The sequence below is a fragment of the Cariama cristata genome, unplaced genomic scaffold (assembly GCF_000690535.1).
Source record: "Cariama cristata isolate BGI_N322 unplaced genomic scaffold, ASM69053v1 scaffold546, whole genome shotgun sequence".
In the NCBI taxonomy this organism is placed as follows: domain Eukaryota; kingdom Metazoa; phylum Chordata; class Aves; order Cariamiformes; family Cariamidae; genus Cariama; species Cariama cristata.
In genome coordinates this window covers 1,117-19,322 of record NW_009621302.1, presented here as the reverse complement: position 1 = coordinate 19,322, position 18,206 = coordinate 1,117, and the positions used below count along the sequence as shown (strand labels likewise).

Below are 18,206 nucleotides of genomic sequence, written 5' to 3'. Positions count from 1 at the left end.
TGTCACTGTTACGAATCCCACACTCACTAAAATTCATAACATTCTGCTCATTTATAGTAATTTGACAGAAAAAAAAATGAGAACAGAAAAATGAAGCTTTCCTATGCTGCTGAATACAACAATCATGAAATGAAATCCAGAATCCTAACTCTAAATCTCTTTTTGCCAATAGACAACAGTCCCTAGAAAATACTTACTTTATGATAATTATTATTTTTCTAGCATTATGCTTACATGAAAGTTAACTTGCTGGTTCTGAACTCAGAAAACAAACAGTAAATGACAATGGTAAAAGCAAAATATTACTGAAACACTACTGACTTTCAAAGAATATGAGGAAAAATTAATTGGCAGATGTTTTACATAGCATAATTAACAGTTCATTTCAATGCTCTGTAACAAGATTAAGATAATTATGCTTAGAAACAGAAATGTAATAATGATAAATTACTAGTTTTCATATTACGGTCAATCTCCTACATTCCAAATAATCACCATGTTTAGAAATAGGTGCATCTGTTCCATGTTGTCATCAGCTATACAAATGGCACAAACTCACGGCTGGGTGAAACAATCTTTCAACAAAGATAGAGGAGATTTCCTTGCTTCAGGAGTAAATGGAGCGCCTGTTCCGTTCATCAGCAGAACAGAAGGTAAAAACCACCAGGGCACTGTTACTGGATAGAAGCTGAAGTTGCATTAGCAATTTGTATTTCTTATGGATAACTGGAGAGCAAAACTTCAAATCTGTGAGCTTAGCAAGTTACAAAAACTCCTCATATGGAAGTTCAAGAATGAGAATATGAGAATCTGTATTCCGAGATGGCGTGCAAAATATGAAGTCATATGCTTTCCTATATGGGTAGAAAGAAATAACTCTCTCAAGGATTTCAGGTCACAAATAAATTAAGAAAAAACTAAGTTTCAAGGGTTTCTTTTATTGCATCTATGAAGGCTCTAACTACTGTAACCAAGTGCCACAATATCAGCGTAAACCATTTCAAAGTAACAGTTACATGAATGTAACCCCTGAGTGCTAATAATGTGGTGATAAACTAGGCTTTATATTTTGGGGTCTACATATAAATTTTAATTCTGGCCTTTCATTTTCAAGGGTTTTTCTTTCTTAATTTCAAAGGTGCATTTTTCTTCTATTTCCCCACAAAGACATAACAACAAAAAAACCCCACAGCCATTTTGCCTTTAAATTAAAAATAGACTTGTATTTTACCTCTCTCTCATTTCTATAGCTTCACTGCTTTCATCATGCCTTTTTTTGTTGTTTTTTTGCTTTGCTTTCTACTATCAAGTCCTTGACACTTGGAGACTAAAACCTTACAACTAACAGCACAAAGATCAGAGCAGTCACAGAAATAGAAATTGCAAGATTAGAAATCTCAAAGACCTGAAAAGTAGACAGAGGAGGAATAAATAGGGATTAAGGTAGAACCAAGGAGAATAAAGGAAAGTAATGAAAAATACTTTCAAAAATAATAATGAAAAAAAAAAGTGTGTGACTGTATTATTAATGTGCAGCTGAGGAAAATTATTTCTGTAGAATTGGAGTATCACACTTATCCAAAGCAGACTGGAAGAAAGGAGGTAAGTGCAAAAGCATTGTGCATTATAAATACCCATTGACACCTTTCACATTTAGTCCATTTTTTATTGTCACCCAGGAGTAGGCAAATTTAAAAAGACCTATTGTTTCTACTATTGATCATTGTTACTCTGAGCCTTCAAATAAATAACAGAAAAATCCCACCCCATAATGAAAGAAAAACCCAAGACATTACGCAAAAAACATTTTTGCATTGACCGGCTTTCTAGCTTCATTCCCTCACTAATCAAATAACGTCTCCACGTTTCCCAATTAATTTCCTTATTTTCAAGCCTTGCTAGGGCTTTCTGGCTGGTTTTTCAGAAATCCCCAGCTACTCATACACTCCCTGTCCCTCTTGCGTAATCCCCTGGTTAATAAGCAATTTTCAGCTCACATCTACAGAGAACAAACAAGAGATGCTTATTTTGTTTTGGTCTTTCCTTAGATGAAGTCAGGGTGTTGGTCCCAAAAATGGTAGAGAAAGGATTTCACCATGGAATTTGCTACAAAACATTAGCTTTGCAACAGATGAGCAATTGATTTCTATAAACATCTTGCAAGCAGTCTGCTTAATCTTAATCAGGCTTTGGGACAGAATTTCAACTCCTAAAACCAGGACACTTTCATAAGGCTGCACCCACAAATTATTCTCAATTGTATGCAACTACAGACAGAAACACTGTCCTGAGCTTTGATCTTTGATCTCCTTACATATCAGCAGTACGTGGTAAGAAACTACGAAGATAAAAACATACATACTCTAATAAGATGTACTATAAAGATACTGCAATGCATGTCTGAAACAATGATATACCCGCGATTTTGCAGAGCCCCTACACAGATGACTTTCAGACTAGAGGGACATCAAAAGCCAGAGGGATAAAAGTGAATATTGTTACATTCAACCCAAATGCCCATTTTTACAGTTACATTCCATTGGCCTGTAAAATTAATACTATCAACCAATGTATCCTTGACTATCTCACTGAGATGGCTCTTACATCACTTTACCTACTCTTGATGTTCTTTGTATCCCAGACACCATCTCACCATTGCTGGTTAGGCATTCTGAATCATCTAGACAAGCTTTTTCTGTTTTTCAGTAGCCTAACTAATTTCAAATCCCAGCACAAATCCTCTTAATTTCTCCATAATCTAATTTATTATTTAATTTTGAAATAGGTACCTAATTGAATGGAGCTTCTCGAAGCATCTTTTTAACTAAGATACAATATGCCTTTAAGTTAATATATTATTGTTATATCCTCTGTGAAAATTTCATAAAATAAACCTTTTATTTTAGAAAATTTTTTTACATATATTAGTATAATGTGTATTAAGACTGATCTTGTTCCACTGACTAAAATGAGGTATATAAAAGGTATACAACCTCAATATACAGCCTCACTAACACATCACATACAAACGTGTTACAGCCTTCAAAGGGTTAAACTTGATACTACTTCACTATAGTTTTTTAAAAATAACTAACAAACAGTGGTCTGCTATGAAGATCCAATTGAGACTTAAATCCAAACTTCCTAATTTCTGTGTCTGTATCTCAGGTTTCAGTCACATAATCACGACTGAAAAAATTAGTTTCAACAAGTAACCCAAGCTAACAGTCCACTCTTACTGTTCCAACCTTAGGCCTTTGGCCATGTATAAAAGATGTAATTTCAAATAGCACTTGAACATACATAATAACTGAATTGTATATAATATTCAAACAGTATTTGAAATTACATTTAAAAATGCATTTAAAATGTAAAGCTAGAGAGAGCCATCTACAGTATATAAGGTGAAAGGAGGATCTGTGAAACTTTGATGGAGAAGTGCCATATCAACTTACAAACATTTGGGAGTCTTCCAGTATGGAAAAGACAAAGCTCTTACCGTTTCCTTTGGAATTTGTGACTGGCTTTGTTCTGCATTCTAAAGGAAGTAAAAAAAATAAATAAGAACACGACTACATATGACATATACTATCTATCAGCAGGGGATAAACAAAGAGTTCTAATTCTGATGTGAAGTGGTAATGGAAAAATGAAGGGTGTTTGTCACACCCCCAATTCAAATCTGTCTAAACAAGTGCTAAATGAGAGGTGAACAAAAAATAACTTCCAGGCCAGTGCACCTGACTTTATCTGGCTAGGAGGGAGGTGGCTACCTGGCCAAGGAAGAATCACAGCTGCTTGCACCATTTTCTGGCTGGTGGAACATTCTTGTTCAGCGATGTTCTCCCCTGGCCTTTCCCTTCTGCTCTGAGGTTTTCAAAAGATGACCTCTGCAGTCCAGGTGAAACCTTCCAAATACTTTAAACAAGTACCTATTCTTTAAAACATCCATTCTCATTTTAACCAGAGATTGCCCTTTTGAGTGTGTTTGGATGAACTAGAACTACAGCACTGAATACCCCAGGACAGGAGGGTGCTTTCAGTCTACCACAGATGGGGCCGTCTTGTACCTTGCATTCCTCACCTGTGTCTCAGGGCACATAAGGCAAATATGCATCATCGGAAAAACTTTCTGCATCCCCCAACCAATTCTGGAAAATACACGTAAAGAACTATTGCTCTTCCAAGCCTACGTCCATCCGTATTAAAACTGCTTTGAGCACCCCGGAGCCAACTTGCCGCTGGCAGGATGATCACGTTTGGGGTAACCAGCTATTTCTTTCCACTCAGCTGGGCCAAAATTAAATACTAGGGTTTACTGGACTTTTTTGCTTTGGGATGTTTTGCAGGAGATTCAAACGATTAAGCAGAAAAATGTAGTGGCAAAGTGCTAGCACAAACATCCAGTTAGCTTCAAGCTGCTGCCCACAACCAGTAACAAAAAAAACGACGAAAGAGCCAACTACCAGGAACACATGAAGAACCTACATATACCAAAGGGCATATTAGCTTGTAGGGTACTGCAGACTAACTCTGTCAGCCAGTCTCTGCTGATACAGAGAATATAGCTCAAAAGCTAAACAACCGAAGTTAATCCTTCAGTGGATTCACATAGCCAGTAGCAGGCTCCATGAAGTCCTTGACAGCCAAGCTATGTTTGGTTATGTGAGCCAACCACAGTGTTACAGGAGCTCTGCTTAAACAGAGGAATCCTCATCCCTTTATGAAAGGGAGCAGGGAGGGAGGGAAGATTTTTAAGAGACAACCTGCCTCACACTGATGTGGACAAGCCCTAATATATTACCTATCTGGCATTAGGTAACTCTGGAAGCAATAAAATACTTGGTATTCTGGAGAAGCATAATCGTTCCTCCAGATCTCACTGGTTAGAAAAGTTGACTCCTGCCAATTTGATATTATTCCCTGCTTCCATGTTTTACTCACTTTTACCATGATATCCTGCACTGGATGATGGTTCCCCACCACATACACACTCCCTAAATGGACCACACAAGCTAAAAAGATCCCATGCTAACCTAAACTGGTTCAGCTTAACGTTTCCCTAAGTCTTAGATACAGCTACACATTTTCGTAGGTCCCTTCCAGACAATAATGGCAACACACATCAAAGACGTTAAACTCCACAATTCTCCTGAAAGTTTATTATCTTCATTTTACTCATAAATAAACCCAAGGATAAGTAACTTTTGAAAAGCCATTCAACAAGCCATAACCCAGAACATAAAATCTAAACACCTCTTCTACTGGGATTACTATCTGTACAAATGTTGGCAAATATAAAATGGTTTTAATACTGAGTACTCCCCAGCAAGCAACAGTAAGTCCTGCCCTTTATGGGATGGATAATATCAAATAATATGATTTTATGCATATGGTTTCTGAGATACGTCTCATTCAGTTAATATTTAAAGCATATAAATGTAGAGAATGTGACAGAAATAGGGGAAGGATGCAAAGACAAATTGTTCCTAAGTGGCCAAAGAACGTTTGCACATGAAAACGATGAACTGACGTGATTTCAGATCACTCCCTTCCCTCCTTCAAAATTAATTTTGTTTGTTTGTTTGTTTGTTTGTTTGTTTTGTACATAAAGCTAGTAAAAGTCAATGAGAGAAGTGGGTTGAAAAGATACTGTTTTTTTCTTTTAGGATTATTTCTTACCAGAGAAGAAAGAACAGCCCTTATGATGAGTTTTAGTTCAACACCTTCCCCAGCAATTCTGCTCCTGCTCTTTGACAGCTGTCAGCAGAGCACAACTAGTAGTTCTTCATGTCAAAATGCAAACAAACAAATCCTTATGCAACAGAGGATCATCACACACACGTACTGTCAGATCCTCACAATATCATTTGTTCAACTGGAGCTACAGAAGCATACACCAGTTCAGATCTGATCTCTGACTACATAGCACGGAGCCCATCTATACCTGACACAGTGATGATGAGATCTGGCTTCCCTATGCTGGTGTTTGCCCAAATAGCTGAGAGAGTATCGCCTGAGCAGCAGCAGGGAGGCTACTGAGGTTGAAGTCATTTAAAGGGGCTCATTTGCTTGTATTTTTAAAACTACATCAAGTATTACTATTAAATCTCTGCATTACATCATATCTTCTTTTACAATTATTTAAATATCGTGTTAAATTATGCATTATAACTTCTTCATTTCACCATAGAAATAATATACACAAAATTAAGACATTTTCTTACTTCTAAGTTTATTTAGAAAACTTAAAAAGCATTTTCATTCACCTTTGTGAAAGATAGCAATACTGTGAAAATTACATCATAGGAACTTATAAACAGATTGCTTTCACAGTTCCAGTAATAAGGTAGGGCATAATATGATTTCAAATTGTTAATTTCTCTTCATTTTATGACAACTTTCACTCCAGTACTTGAAGTCATGTTCCAAGAATATTAGGGTAAAAGTGTGGTTCGTTTGCAACTTTCCCTGCCACTTTGACTTCCTAGGTTTAATTGTAGTTTTGAAAAGTAAAAGGCTTAAAAGGTTCAACGCCTTGAAATTCATTCTCTTTGCATTCAAAATAACACAAATCCGATAAAAAAATGAATCAATCTATTAATCATACTTATATTTGTCACATTTGTCTATCTTCTCACAATAATGCAGCCAAGTAAGTTATTTTTAGAGCTATATATAGCTACATTAATACAAATAATAAATAACTTCAGCAGTTTAATTGAATATAGAACAAAGTAAGACTGTTACATTCACAGTCTACCTTTTCATAACAGAAATTATCTTGAATAATTATCAAAGAAATATCTGTATACACTATGAAAGTGGAGCAGGTATAGTATGAAACATCATTTTATTTCCATTTCATGTAAATTCCTCAGAAACATTTTCTGAATTACCTGCTAAATTAATAACTGCAGGGTTTCCATTCCACAGAGATTGCATTTATATTCAAAAAAGGCTATTATTTCTTATATATTCCATTTTTTGATAGAAAGATATTTACATATCCTGTTTTAGCATCATATTATATGCTCTGAAATATTTTAGTGAGCAGGTAGTGGGACAAACGGCAGGCTTTCAAACACAGATTTGTCCACATGAAAGATATGAAATAATCTACTTGTGTGTATGCATCCAAATAAAGTCCATCCAATAGCTTCTTCTATAATAAACATTTTCACTCAAAATAACACTCTCACTTATAGATTATTAACAAATATTTAATTCCAATAGCAAATCTTGAAGAGAATAAAACACGTTCAGGTAAAATGTTCTAAATAAAGCAAGACAGCTGTGGGGTTTGTTTTTCCCTTATATTAAGTGCTGGCCATGCATGTTTACTAGCAGGTGACAAGATCAAATCATTTGCTTATACTCATCTAAATCTCTTAGTTGCTCTCTATTTTACGCACCAGTTCCCTTGGATGGAATGTTTCTTCCTGTCGAAAAATCAGAAGGCCGACAGTCCCTCCCATCTTGGTGCTTCGTAGCAAGGACACAACTTCTTCTTGAGTTTTGCCTGTTAAATCCACTCCATTTACCTGTGACAAAGGAAATACTAGAAATTGCTAAGACTCCAAAACAGGAAAACAGTAGAAATTCATATCGAAAAGTCAAGCAAATCATATGGGACAGTATTAAAAGAAACTTACTGAGGCAATCTGCTTAGTGACTCAGTATAGCTTCCATTTGACAGAACTAATTAAACATGCATTCTTTACATACGAGTACAAATAAGAAGGAGGACAGCTATATTTCCCTCCTCTTTAGCAGCAACTGTATACTCCAGTATACTCTAAAGACAACAAATTCCATCTATCAATATTTTTACAAGAATTTCTGCATAAAAATCCTTTGGCAAAATCAATGTGTGATCCAAACTAGTCCTGTTTCCACATGTCTTGGTGTTATATATATCTTGCACAATAAATTATACCAAAAGTAGAAAATAATGTTTTTCCCAAAAAATAATTTTGGAGCAGTTACTCTTTATTTGTCTTTGTTCAGTCATCCAACCCCTTGGCCTCCACATACCACTTACCAGTACAGATAGGTATGGAATACATACAGGTAAATTTCCCACTCTATGAGCTAACTTCAGTAAGGGAGAAGTCAGAGAAAGATAAGGTATTCTCAGGCTTGCCTGTTTAGAAACATTTTGGAAACGTAAGGCAAATCAGCTAACAGTGGGAAGCAAGTGAGCATGGTGCTCAGAAGAAGTCAGCAAACCATCTTTTTCCTTCCCCTCGTAAGATCACAGCTCACACAGTTGAGATGCCGTAACTGTTGTCTTAAATGCTTCTCAGTCCTCTTCTACCCAAGTCATCTAGGTTACCCTGAATTACAGTAATTACAGAGGGCTATCCTCCAGCAGTAACTCAAGTTGACTTTGCCGATTTTGCAGTAAAGTGAAGTTAGGGCTCTGAGAGGCAGTTACAGTCTCAGCTATGCCTCCAGCGTCATTTGGCTTAGGGATGGTAATGAAGAGCTGTGGGTGATAACGTATCACTCCAGCTAGATTTGCAGGAAGATCTCTGCTGTGCACCTAAGATAAATTTAATTCCCTCGAGGACATCCTCCCTTCAGGAAGGAAGTGGCCTTGATTCCCTGTAGCACTACCCTCCTCATATTGTCCCTTTCAGTTAATTCACTAAACGTTTTCAGGGTATTGTCTTTGATACTTGGCAACTTCTTCAATAATTTCTGGTCTGTCACTCCATGTTGATTTAATGCCACTTTTTAGTATCACTTTGCTTCAACTTATTCCTAAACAGCAACGCAAGATTATAACACTATATTCACATAAGGACATGTAAACTCATGTTTTCATAATACATCTGGGTCAAGCTCTTAGAACAGTTATGTACTGAAAATGCACAGCCCTTGATCTGTTACCTAAAAATACAAAGTCAAAAAAAAGGAAAAAAAGAAGAGGGAAATATTTTCCTATAACATAAACTTCTAAGAGCCTTTGGAAGTGAACTGGTGTGTGGGTTCATGCCAAAACACAGACAAACAACGTGTAACACTTCATCACCTCAATTAATCGGTCTCCAGCTTTTAGTCTCCCATCTTGAATAGCAGCACCTCTCGGAAGGATGTTTTTCACATAAATTGGAGCAGAGCCACCAATTGGGACATCTCTTGAAGTAATACTAAATCCCAAGCCTTCTGTACCTGCATAAAGAACACAGAATATTACTTGTTAAAGTGCACGTTATACATATTATATATTACTTTTATCCAGCAGAATGTATGTATACCTCATTGATACAATTCATGAAAATACATATATAAAATGTAAGAACTACTGCATGGCAAAAAAAAGAAAAAAAAAGGCATACATAGGAACACTATAGCTGAAGCACTGAGCCATGGCACAGGTGGCTCAGCAAGGCCTCCTTGCAACTTGCTGTTTTGATGATTTCCAAGTCACTGCCATATTTCCAACTTTCTATTTCAGATGAGCTGAGTGACAAGGAATCAGAACAAAGCATCTCTGATATCCTATGACTGTCTCCCCCCTTGTCAATCTGGATCTTGTCAATGATCCTTTCCTTCTCTTTTGCAACTCTTTCCACAACATCAGTCAGCCGACGCTGCTGGCCATGGGGCTTTGTCAGCTCACTTATGGACACCGGCAGGTGACAGGCAGAACTGGAGCTCAGTGGTCTCATTTTTTCTGCTCCAAGGGACTTCAGGCTGTTTTCTGTCAACAGCTCCTCCGCCTCAGGGCTTCACCCCAGCTCTCGCTGGGTTCCACCCCACCTTCTGCCACGCAAGCAGGGAGCTGAGCCAGGCTGCCACTTCTGAGATCCTTCTGTGCATCCAGGTGACTGACTACACTTGGTTAAGACTGACTAAAGCAAAAGAGAGACATTTAAGATGACCTGGAGAAATCCAGAGAGTTGGTCCAGTCAATATGGCAAATTAAACTTGCTCGTATTTCAGAGAAATTATGCCCACAACTGCTTATTGAAGTGTACCTTAGGGCTCCGCCAGCTCTGCGACTCACAAGCTGAGAGGACAAAGAGAAGCCTTTCCTACTATGCAGAAAGCTCATTTGTGATCACCTCTTTGATGCAGTCTGTCCAGTGTTATCAACAACCTTTGAAACTCTACACTGAAACCTGTCCCCCCTCCCCCCCAACACCGCACATCACGTCTATTCAGGACATGTAATCTAGCACGAAACCCGACAGCCACTCAGCGGAGAGCATCCCTGACAGTGTCAGCATCTACAACTTCCATTTGAAACAACTCAGAGGTTGTCAAGATATGTCTACAGTTCAAGTCCACTAGCTAGGCATAGACATGCCCAATCTACATTTAATCTGACCTACTAAGGCAACCTGCAGTTAGGACTCGGCAATATCAGGTATGGGCCCTAAAAGCTGCACAACATACCTTTTTGTATAAAATCACAGGGACAGACAGAAGTCAAACTTTTACGCAACAGTCCTCAGCTATGAGCCCTGGGAAGCTGAACACAGTCTATATGAAAGACACACAACTATAGAACCATTTGAGGTTTGCACTGGGTTTGCGTGGCAAGGTTTTGGTAGTTGGGGGGCTACAGGGGTGGCTTCTGTGAGAAGCTGCTAGAAGCGTCTTCCATGTTCCACAGAGCCAATGCCAGTTGGCTCCAAGATGGACCCGCCGCTGGCCAAGGTCAAGCCCATCAGCAATGGTGGTAATGCTTCTGGGATAACAGAGTTAAGAAGGGCAAAAAACTGCTATGGAACAGCAGCAGGAGTGAGAGTATGCAAGAGGAACACTTCTGCATACTCCAAGGTCAGTGAAGAAGGAGAGGGAGGAGGTGCTGCAGGCCCGGAGCAGAGATTCCCCGCCAGCCCCTGGTGCAGCCCACGGTGAGGCCGGCTGTCCCTCGGCAGCCCATGGAGGTCCACGCTGGAGCAGATCCCCACCTGCAGCCCAGGGAGGACCCCATGCCGGAGCAGGGGGATGCCTGAAGGAGGGTGTGATCCCATGGGAAGAGGCCACGGTGGAGCAGGCTCCTGGCAGGACCTGTAGCCCTGTGGAGAGAGGAGCCCAGGCTGGAGCAGGTTTGCTGGCCAGGCTTGTGACCCCGCAGGGGACCCAGGCTGGAGCCGTCTGTGCCTGAAGGGCTGCACCCCAGGGAAGGGACCCACACTGGAGCAGGTTGTGAAGAACTGCAGCCCGTGGGAAGGACCCACGTTGGAGAAGTTCATGGAGAACTGTCTGCCATGGGAGGGACCCCAGGGTGGAGCTGGGGAAGAGTGTGAGGAGTCCTCCCTCTGAGGAGGAAGGAGCGGCAGAGACAATGGGCGATGGACTGACCCCAACCCCCATTCCCTGTCCCGCTGTGCCACTTGCGGGTAGGTGGTAGAGAACTTGAGTAAAGATAAGCCCAGAAGAAGGGAGGGTTGGGGGAAAGATGTTTTAAGATTTGGTTTTATTTCTCATTAGCCTACTCTGATTTCATTGATACTAAATTAAACGAACTTCCCCCGGTCAAGTCTGGTTTGCCTATGACAGTAACTGGTGAGTGATTTCTCCCTGTCCTTATCTCAACCCACGAGCCTTTCATCATACTTTCTCTCCCATGTCCAGCTGAGGTGGGGAGCGATAGAGCGGCTTGGTGGGCACCTGGTGACTAGCCACGGTCAACCCACCACAAAGTTAAAGCCTGAATTAATTTCTGTCTTAGTGTTCCCTGCGTTCATTTGCTAAGTCTACTTTTTTACTGAGCAAGTTAATATTCACATATGAAAAGGAAGTAGGAGTCCAATGTAGTCAACAGTAGTCTACACAGAGATTTCCAAAATCTGCACAATTACTTTTGATTAAAATTTACTACAATCTATTTTATTATCAAGACAGTAATCATGTTAAGAACTAAATTGACACAGGTGACAGGTCTGGTGGTGACCTAACTTTTTAAAATCTTCATCTTGAACATATGTAAGTCTTCATGTATACACAGCAAGTGTATGCAGCTTGTATTGTTCAGGAAATTTGGATCAATTCCTCTAGGCTAACTCATGAGACAATCTCCCTTCCTTCTGCAGCATTCAAGATAGCTGAAGAACTGACATTTGAATTTGAAAGTCTTCATCCACTTTCAGTCTGATATAAAATTTATCAGTGCTATTATACAGAGGTGAAATAATATTTGATCTCATAACATCCATATTTTACTTTGGAGACCTCACTATTTTAATGATGCTTCAAACATTCATAGAGCTTTTTAATTCCATGCAATATGTGAAGATGATCTGTAAAAGGTTTTTTTAAGTGACATCTCAGCTTTTTATGGAATTTATCTTTTTCTTATTTTAAGACTCTGTGTTGAATACTGTTCTTTGAGTACAGGTTTTGTCTGCTAAAATTTCTGAAGTAATATCAGAACATGACTGCATGCCCAGGACAATATTTCATTATTAATAAGCTTAATCCCCATAGCCTGATTATGGTGTCATTACAGATGTCTCGTTCACACACTCCTCTTTAAAGCCCCATGGAAAAAAACAGAAGTTGAAACGCTCACATTACGAATGCACACAAGATATAAATTTGGACTGTGGCATTTTCTGCTGTCAAATCTCCAGAAAGCCTTTACCAAAGCCGGCAGAACACCACAAATCCACACTGAGCCCAGATATTAGCAGAAGAAAATTCTAATTACTTCTTTCTGTTGAAAGAAGGGGCCTCAACTGGGCTACGTTTTGCTATGCTGCTCTCTACAGCTTTGTATGAGGCAGCTTTTGGGTGTCATTTTCCTTTTACCTTTTCTCTGCTTCATTTTAGTATTTGTGCATTATAGCTGCCCTTAGCTGTATAATACAGCTTCGTAAACTCCTATGCTTATTACATATAAATTAGAACTTCACAAGACTGTGAAATAAATGGATACATTCAATCTAAGCCAAAAATAAATACAACTTCTGTGACTGGATTGATTTTACTATTTTTTTTTCCCTTTTTATACACACAACTGATTTAGTTATCTCTACTCCATGCATTTCAGTTCTCTGGTTGATAGAAAAGCATATAAGATCTTAGTATCCTCCTGTTGCTAAAATGTTTTCAGTTCTTAGGGTGTAAAACTGCATTATAATAATGAGGGAACTGTGCAAACATATTGTAGGCTCCTCTGATATCTCTGATTTATACTAATAATATGGGAGAAACTGGACACACATACAGGCAGAACCAGAACATGAATAGAAGAAATTTCCATCTTTTTCAAAACACAGTAGTCATCCTACTCAAAGCTAGGAGCTTTACTTTGCAAGATGATTTGCACTATGTACAAGTTAATCTCTTACAGATTTTAAAGAGAGAGGGCAGAAAATGTTTTCCTCCCTCTATAGCTGTCATCTCTGATAACGATCACATTACACCGAGTGATATTAATGTTTAAAAATTACCCACTAATTTGTGTAATTCAAATTCTTAGCCTTCTTTGACAAATCAGCAGCTCTCTCGACAAGTTAGAGCTCCCCTTTTCTCTTGAATGTGATGCTGAACACACCTTCTAAGACGGCATTACCCTCAAGAGCTCAGCCAGCTCTGAGCTGAAGTGAATAAAAAGGGAAATTACAATAGTGAAAGAACTATTGTACAAAGAGAAGAGGGGCAGATTTGATGCTTCAGTTGCTGTTTTGGAGGGAAAAAAGTTCTAGCAGCATTAAGGCACGAGAGGGGTCTTTCATGTTATTTAATTAAATATATATTCAAAATGAACATCATCACCTTATTGGAATCAATCTGATCATAAACTGACAGGATGTTAAAAAATTTATTAAATCTTACTAAAGGTGCTAGACTTCCTGTTATCTCCCAGCGAAGAAGTGTTTAATTTCTCACTAATGCTAGGATTATCTTCCTGATTGTGGCAAGAGTGTGCCTTTTTTATGTTTCTGTCTTTCTAAGGCTCTTCTGCATGAAAAATCATGTGCTCCTCAGCCAGCACCAACTTCAGGTCTAAATTCTCAGCAGCAAAATGTGACGCTGGGTAGAAACACTGTCAGAACATGAGACAAAAAGCAAGCATCACCTCTGCACTGCTTCCAGTACCTTCATGTCCCTCTCAAAAGGACAGAGACCCAATGAGGAACATCTGAAGGACCTACACTGTCAACTTCTTATGATACTTCTCTTACAGTTATCTTTCCTTTCAGGACTGCAAGCAGAGCTAGAAACAAATCATGCTCTTCTTTCTCCTCTAATTTAAGAAAATGCAGATGAGTTCTCAGGTGCCTCAGTACAGATGTCCCCAAATTTAAAAAAAAAAAAAAAAATCACTTCTAAAACAATGGAAAACATTTGATAACCAGACAATTGGGCACCACATTTGTTAGCACTTACGTAAGAGAAGCAGGGAACATTTCAGAACAACCTAAATATGGAAAATCTATGTGTGTGAACAGTTCTCAGATGGAATAAAGGATTGCTAAGGAAAAGTGCAGATTCTTCATGAAAGACAAAGAACACACTCTCCCTTTCCTAAACCAATAAGGGAGGTTGGTTACACTTATAAACAGTCTGTGACACAAAGTCACAAACATTACAAAATAAAGCACTCCCACTTAATGAAAGTATTAGATTATAAAATGATCCAGAATAAGGAGAGAGAGAACATAACAATGAAACTAAGCAGAAGGACCAAACGCTCTCTGACAATAATCAGAGCAGACACTCTCCTTCCAAGCATTTCAAGTTCCTGCTTTTTCACAGTTTTTTTCCATGTACGGGTGGGTGATTGCTAAAATAATTATCCTACTGGTTTATGCTAGAAAGCTGTTTTTATTAAGGACTGGACATCATGCAAGAGTCAAAGAGCAAGTAAGTTCTCCTTATTGTCAGCAGCTTCACTAAACTAACCAAGATCATTCTAGATACTACCTGAAAAGTCATTTTACTGCTCCTAGTTTAAGCCCCGTGTTTTCAGAATTTGTGTATGTGTAGTCAGGGTAACTGTATGTGCAAATGACTGCTTAGAAGGCTGACTGCTCAGCTGTCTATAAAATTTCTGCAGCCACAAACACAATCAAGACAAATTAACTGCATGCCCATTTTTATATAATTGAGTGATTTGGAATAACTTCTTTTTCTCCAAGCGAAGCACATACCTCTAAAGAAGATCTTTGATCAACCTAACAGAAACTCTCTTCCCTTTTTGCTACAGCCTGCTAATAACTAACTATCAAAAGTGTTTTTAAAAAAATTGAAAGATGAAACTTGAAGCAGTTTATGTTTCTTCAGTGGCTAATAATGCCCCAAATTATTTACTTCACTTTTGAATCTCATTTCTCAAGTTCAGTTAAGTAATTTAGGAATCTACATGCTTCATTTCAAAAGTGATAAACACCCCTACTGCATCAGAACAGGAATTCTAAAATCAGTCTAAGAGAACATATCACTTCAAAAGACATTTTAAATAAAAATTTTAAAATGTCAGTTCAAAGTCTGGCTCAAGAAACTGTGTGGGAAAACAGGAGAGTATGATGAAAAATGCATGTAAATCTGTACACTTCAGATACATGATGCAGGATATCTTACAGACAAGTTCAGGGTCCTGTCTTGTACACTCTGCTATATAAACCCAAGTAAAACAAGTAATCATCCATATATGTGCTTTACTCCATAGCAAATACATGCCATCTTAAACCACTATACTCCCAAACTATCCATGGCATCTTATTTGCGTCTCTAATGACTTCTTGCAGAAAGAAACTTGGGTGGGGCGGGGTTGAGTGTCACCATGCCATAACACTGAACACCCAGTCACCTGGTGGGATTTGCAATGTTTAAGCTCAGCTTTGTATGTAAGACGGAGCATTATTAACCACAGAAGGGTCAGCAAGCCAAACAGGAATCCAACAAGAAACTCTGAAGAGCAACGAGTCTTGTAATCCTCCTCACATCTACAATTTAACCTTTTTTCTCTGTTGCGCTGCACAAAGGAGCCTCTTTCTTCTCAGGACTCATCATCTCCTAGGACACAGCTGATATGCCCTTTCTGTGATGGACCTGGTGATTCCTACAGCTTTCCTGCTGTAAGGTATCCTGCAGTTGTGTCACTCATTTCTTTCTCTTGAAGCTATACTATTTTGCGAGACAGAAATATTCTTTGGGCGAAAAAGGAAGAGATGATGACAACTCCCATGATCAGTAGTTAAGTCACTCTCTGGAAGCGGGGAGATGTGGACTGAACTCCTGATGCACTGAATACTTCAGACAAAAAATAGCAAAATATTTGATGGAACTAGGACCAACTTAAAAATCAAGAGCTCAGTTTTGACATTTTACCTCAAGAATTATAGATTTAATTTAGCCAGACAAATATGTAGTTACAGGTAGAAATGATCTGATGCAATGAGCATTATACTTACGAGCAATCAAATAAAATGAAGTTAGTTTAAAGACTGAGTACTTCAGGCTTGTCTTAGCACAGTGGTGTCAAAACCAGTATATATGAAATCTGAGTAATACAATGTCCAACTGAAAAGCAGACTTTTGAATGCTTTAGCGAGTATCAGGCTAAATGCTGTGAGTTACTCAGTGCTCAAAGACTAAGCCTTAGAATCATTTGTTGTATAATTGGTTATTTATTATTTATAAGTGCTGGTCTAAATTTCTGTCAATTGCATTGGCTCGAACCCTTGCAGTCAAATACTCCAGAATTGTCCCGGTGTATACGAGGCCAAAATTTGTCCTAACACTCTGGGTGTTGTATCAGTGGTCTTATTTTCTCTATATATTAGCTGTAAAGAACTATTTTTGCATATTTATACTTACTGCGTATCAGCTTACACCAAAATATACATAAACATAGGCTCACTGTCATGCCTTGCACTATCTTAATTTGTGTGAGCTATTAAGCTAGACTGTTATACAGCCTTAACGGCATTAGAATATCAGCAATAACCCCTACATCTATATGCTAGAAGTTCTGGCCCTGACCTTTAAGGAAAGATAAACAGATATCCATTTTCATTTAGAAAAGCCAACAAACATTCTGCATTGACTGAAACATATGACTGACCTTCTCTTCTGACTTTATTAAACAGCTAAATCCTATGAAAGTTCAGGTTATTTTAAAATGCCAAACCAGCAATAAATATTAAGAAATCATAATTACAGAAGCACGTACTGTAGGGTTATCTTACCATGTCATTTTATATAATAAATCTCATGCAATATATAGAAACACAGCTGTCATAAAGAAGGTCTGTCTGTATTGAAAAAGAGTCAGTTCTCATATACTACATCATTAACCAGAACGCACAGGTTAAATTGAAAGTGAATTTCAAGATGAAGCCTTACATGCTTGTATGCCTTAATGCACCCCACAAGGAGTTTTTAATCTAATGATGGTAATTGGTGAAATAACTTTTGTCTGTCAGCTACAAAGAAAGCACATTTGTTAAATATCTATAAAGCCTGTATTATTACAACATCCTTCATTAGAAATAATCAAAGACAATCAACATCCTTATTGCATTCATTTTTATAACAAACTACTTGGAGGCCTCCTTAGGTATTTTGCTTCATTTGTTGCTCCACATGTATGTTCTCAGAGTGATCAAATGAAAGCCAAAATGGCAGGACATGCCTCTTTCTACAGTGGACATTAACAAATGAAAGACAGTAACGATAAAAGGTATCCTTCCTTACGCACTTCTTCTTTTAAAATATCACCATTCATAAAATACAGTACACTAAATAGTTTCTGTCTGTCTATAATCTGAGCTAGGTGCTATTTCTTTGTAAGTAGTATTCTCACATAAGCAAACTGTTAGGAACAAATATCCCCTCTAAACTTCTGAAATATATTCTAGACATGGATTTCAAAACTTTTACTAGCATAACAGCCATCAAACTTCTCTGGTGTGAACTAGATGTTAAAGTATCTAACAGATTACTTTCTTTTAGCAGGTAGCATGCATCTCCTTCACTCCAAAATTATCTAATATATTGGTGCCAGCACGGTTAAATTACATTATAGAAGTGGGGAAAGTATTTATGAAACAGTATCCAGTGCAAGATGACCAAAATGTAACCTCACATCACAGTCAAAGAATCCGTAACAAATCAAAATTATATTCTCGTATCTTATGAGCAGTTATAATGTACATTGTTTCACGCAAAAATATTGTGTTCCCATATTCTATATTTATTTCTTGATGCTTTTAAATTGTATGAAATGTTTG

General features: G+C 38.1%; 1 protein-coding gene across 1 annotated transcript in view; it reads right to left on the bottom strand.

Annotated features, from left to right (window-relative positions):
• The window catches only part of LOC104163010 (partitioning defective 3 homolog), a 59,088-nt gene extending 49,408 nt beyond the window's left edge, over positions 1 to 9,680 (bottom strand). The window contains exons 1-4 of the mRNA XM_009701884.1: positions 9,455 to 9,680; positions 9,041 to 9,180; positions 7,416 to 7,544; positions 3,500 to 3,538 (exon numbers count right to left, since the gene is read on the bottom strand). Of these exons, the coding sequence (XP_009700186.1) occupies positions 3,500 to 3,538; positions 7,416 to 7,544; positions 9,041 to 9,180; positions 9,455 to 9,680 (534 nt within the window). The remainder of the gene's footprint in view (positions 1 to 3,499; positions 3,539 to 7,415; positions 7,545 to 9,040; positions 9,181 to 9,454) is intronic.
• Between the last annotated feature and the right edge of the window lie 8,526 nt (positions 9,681 to 18,206).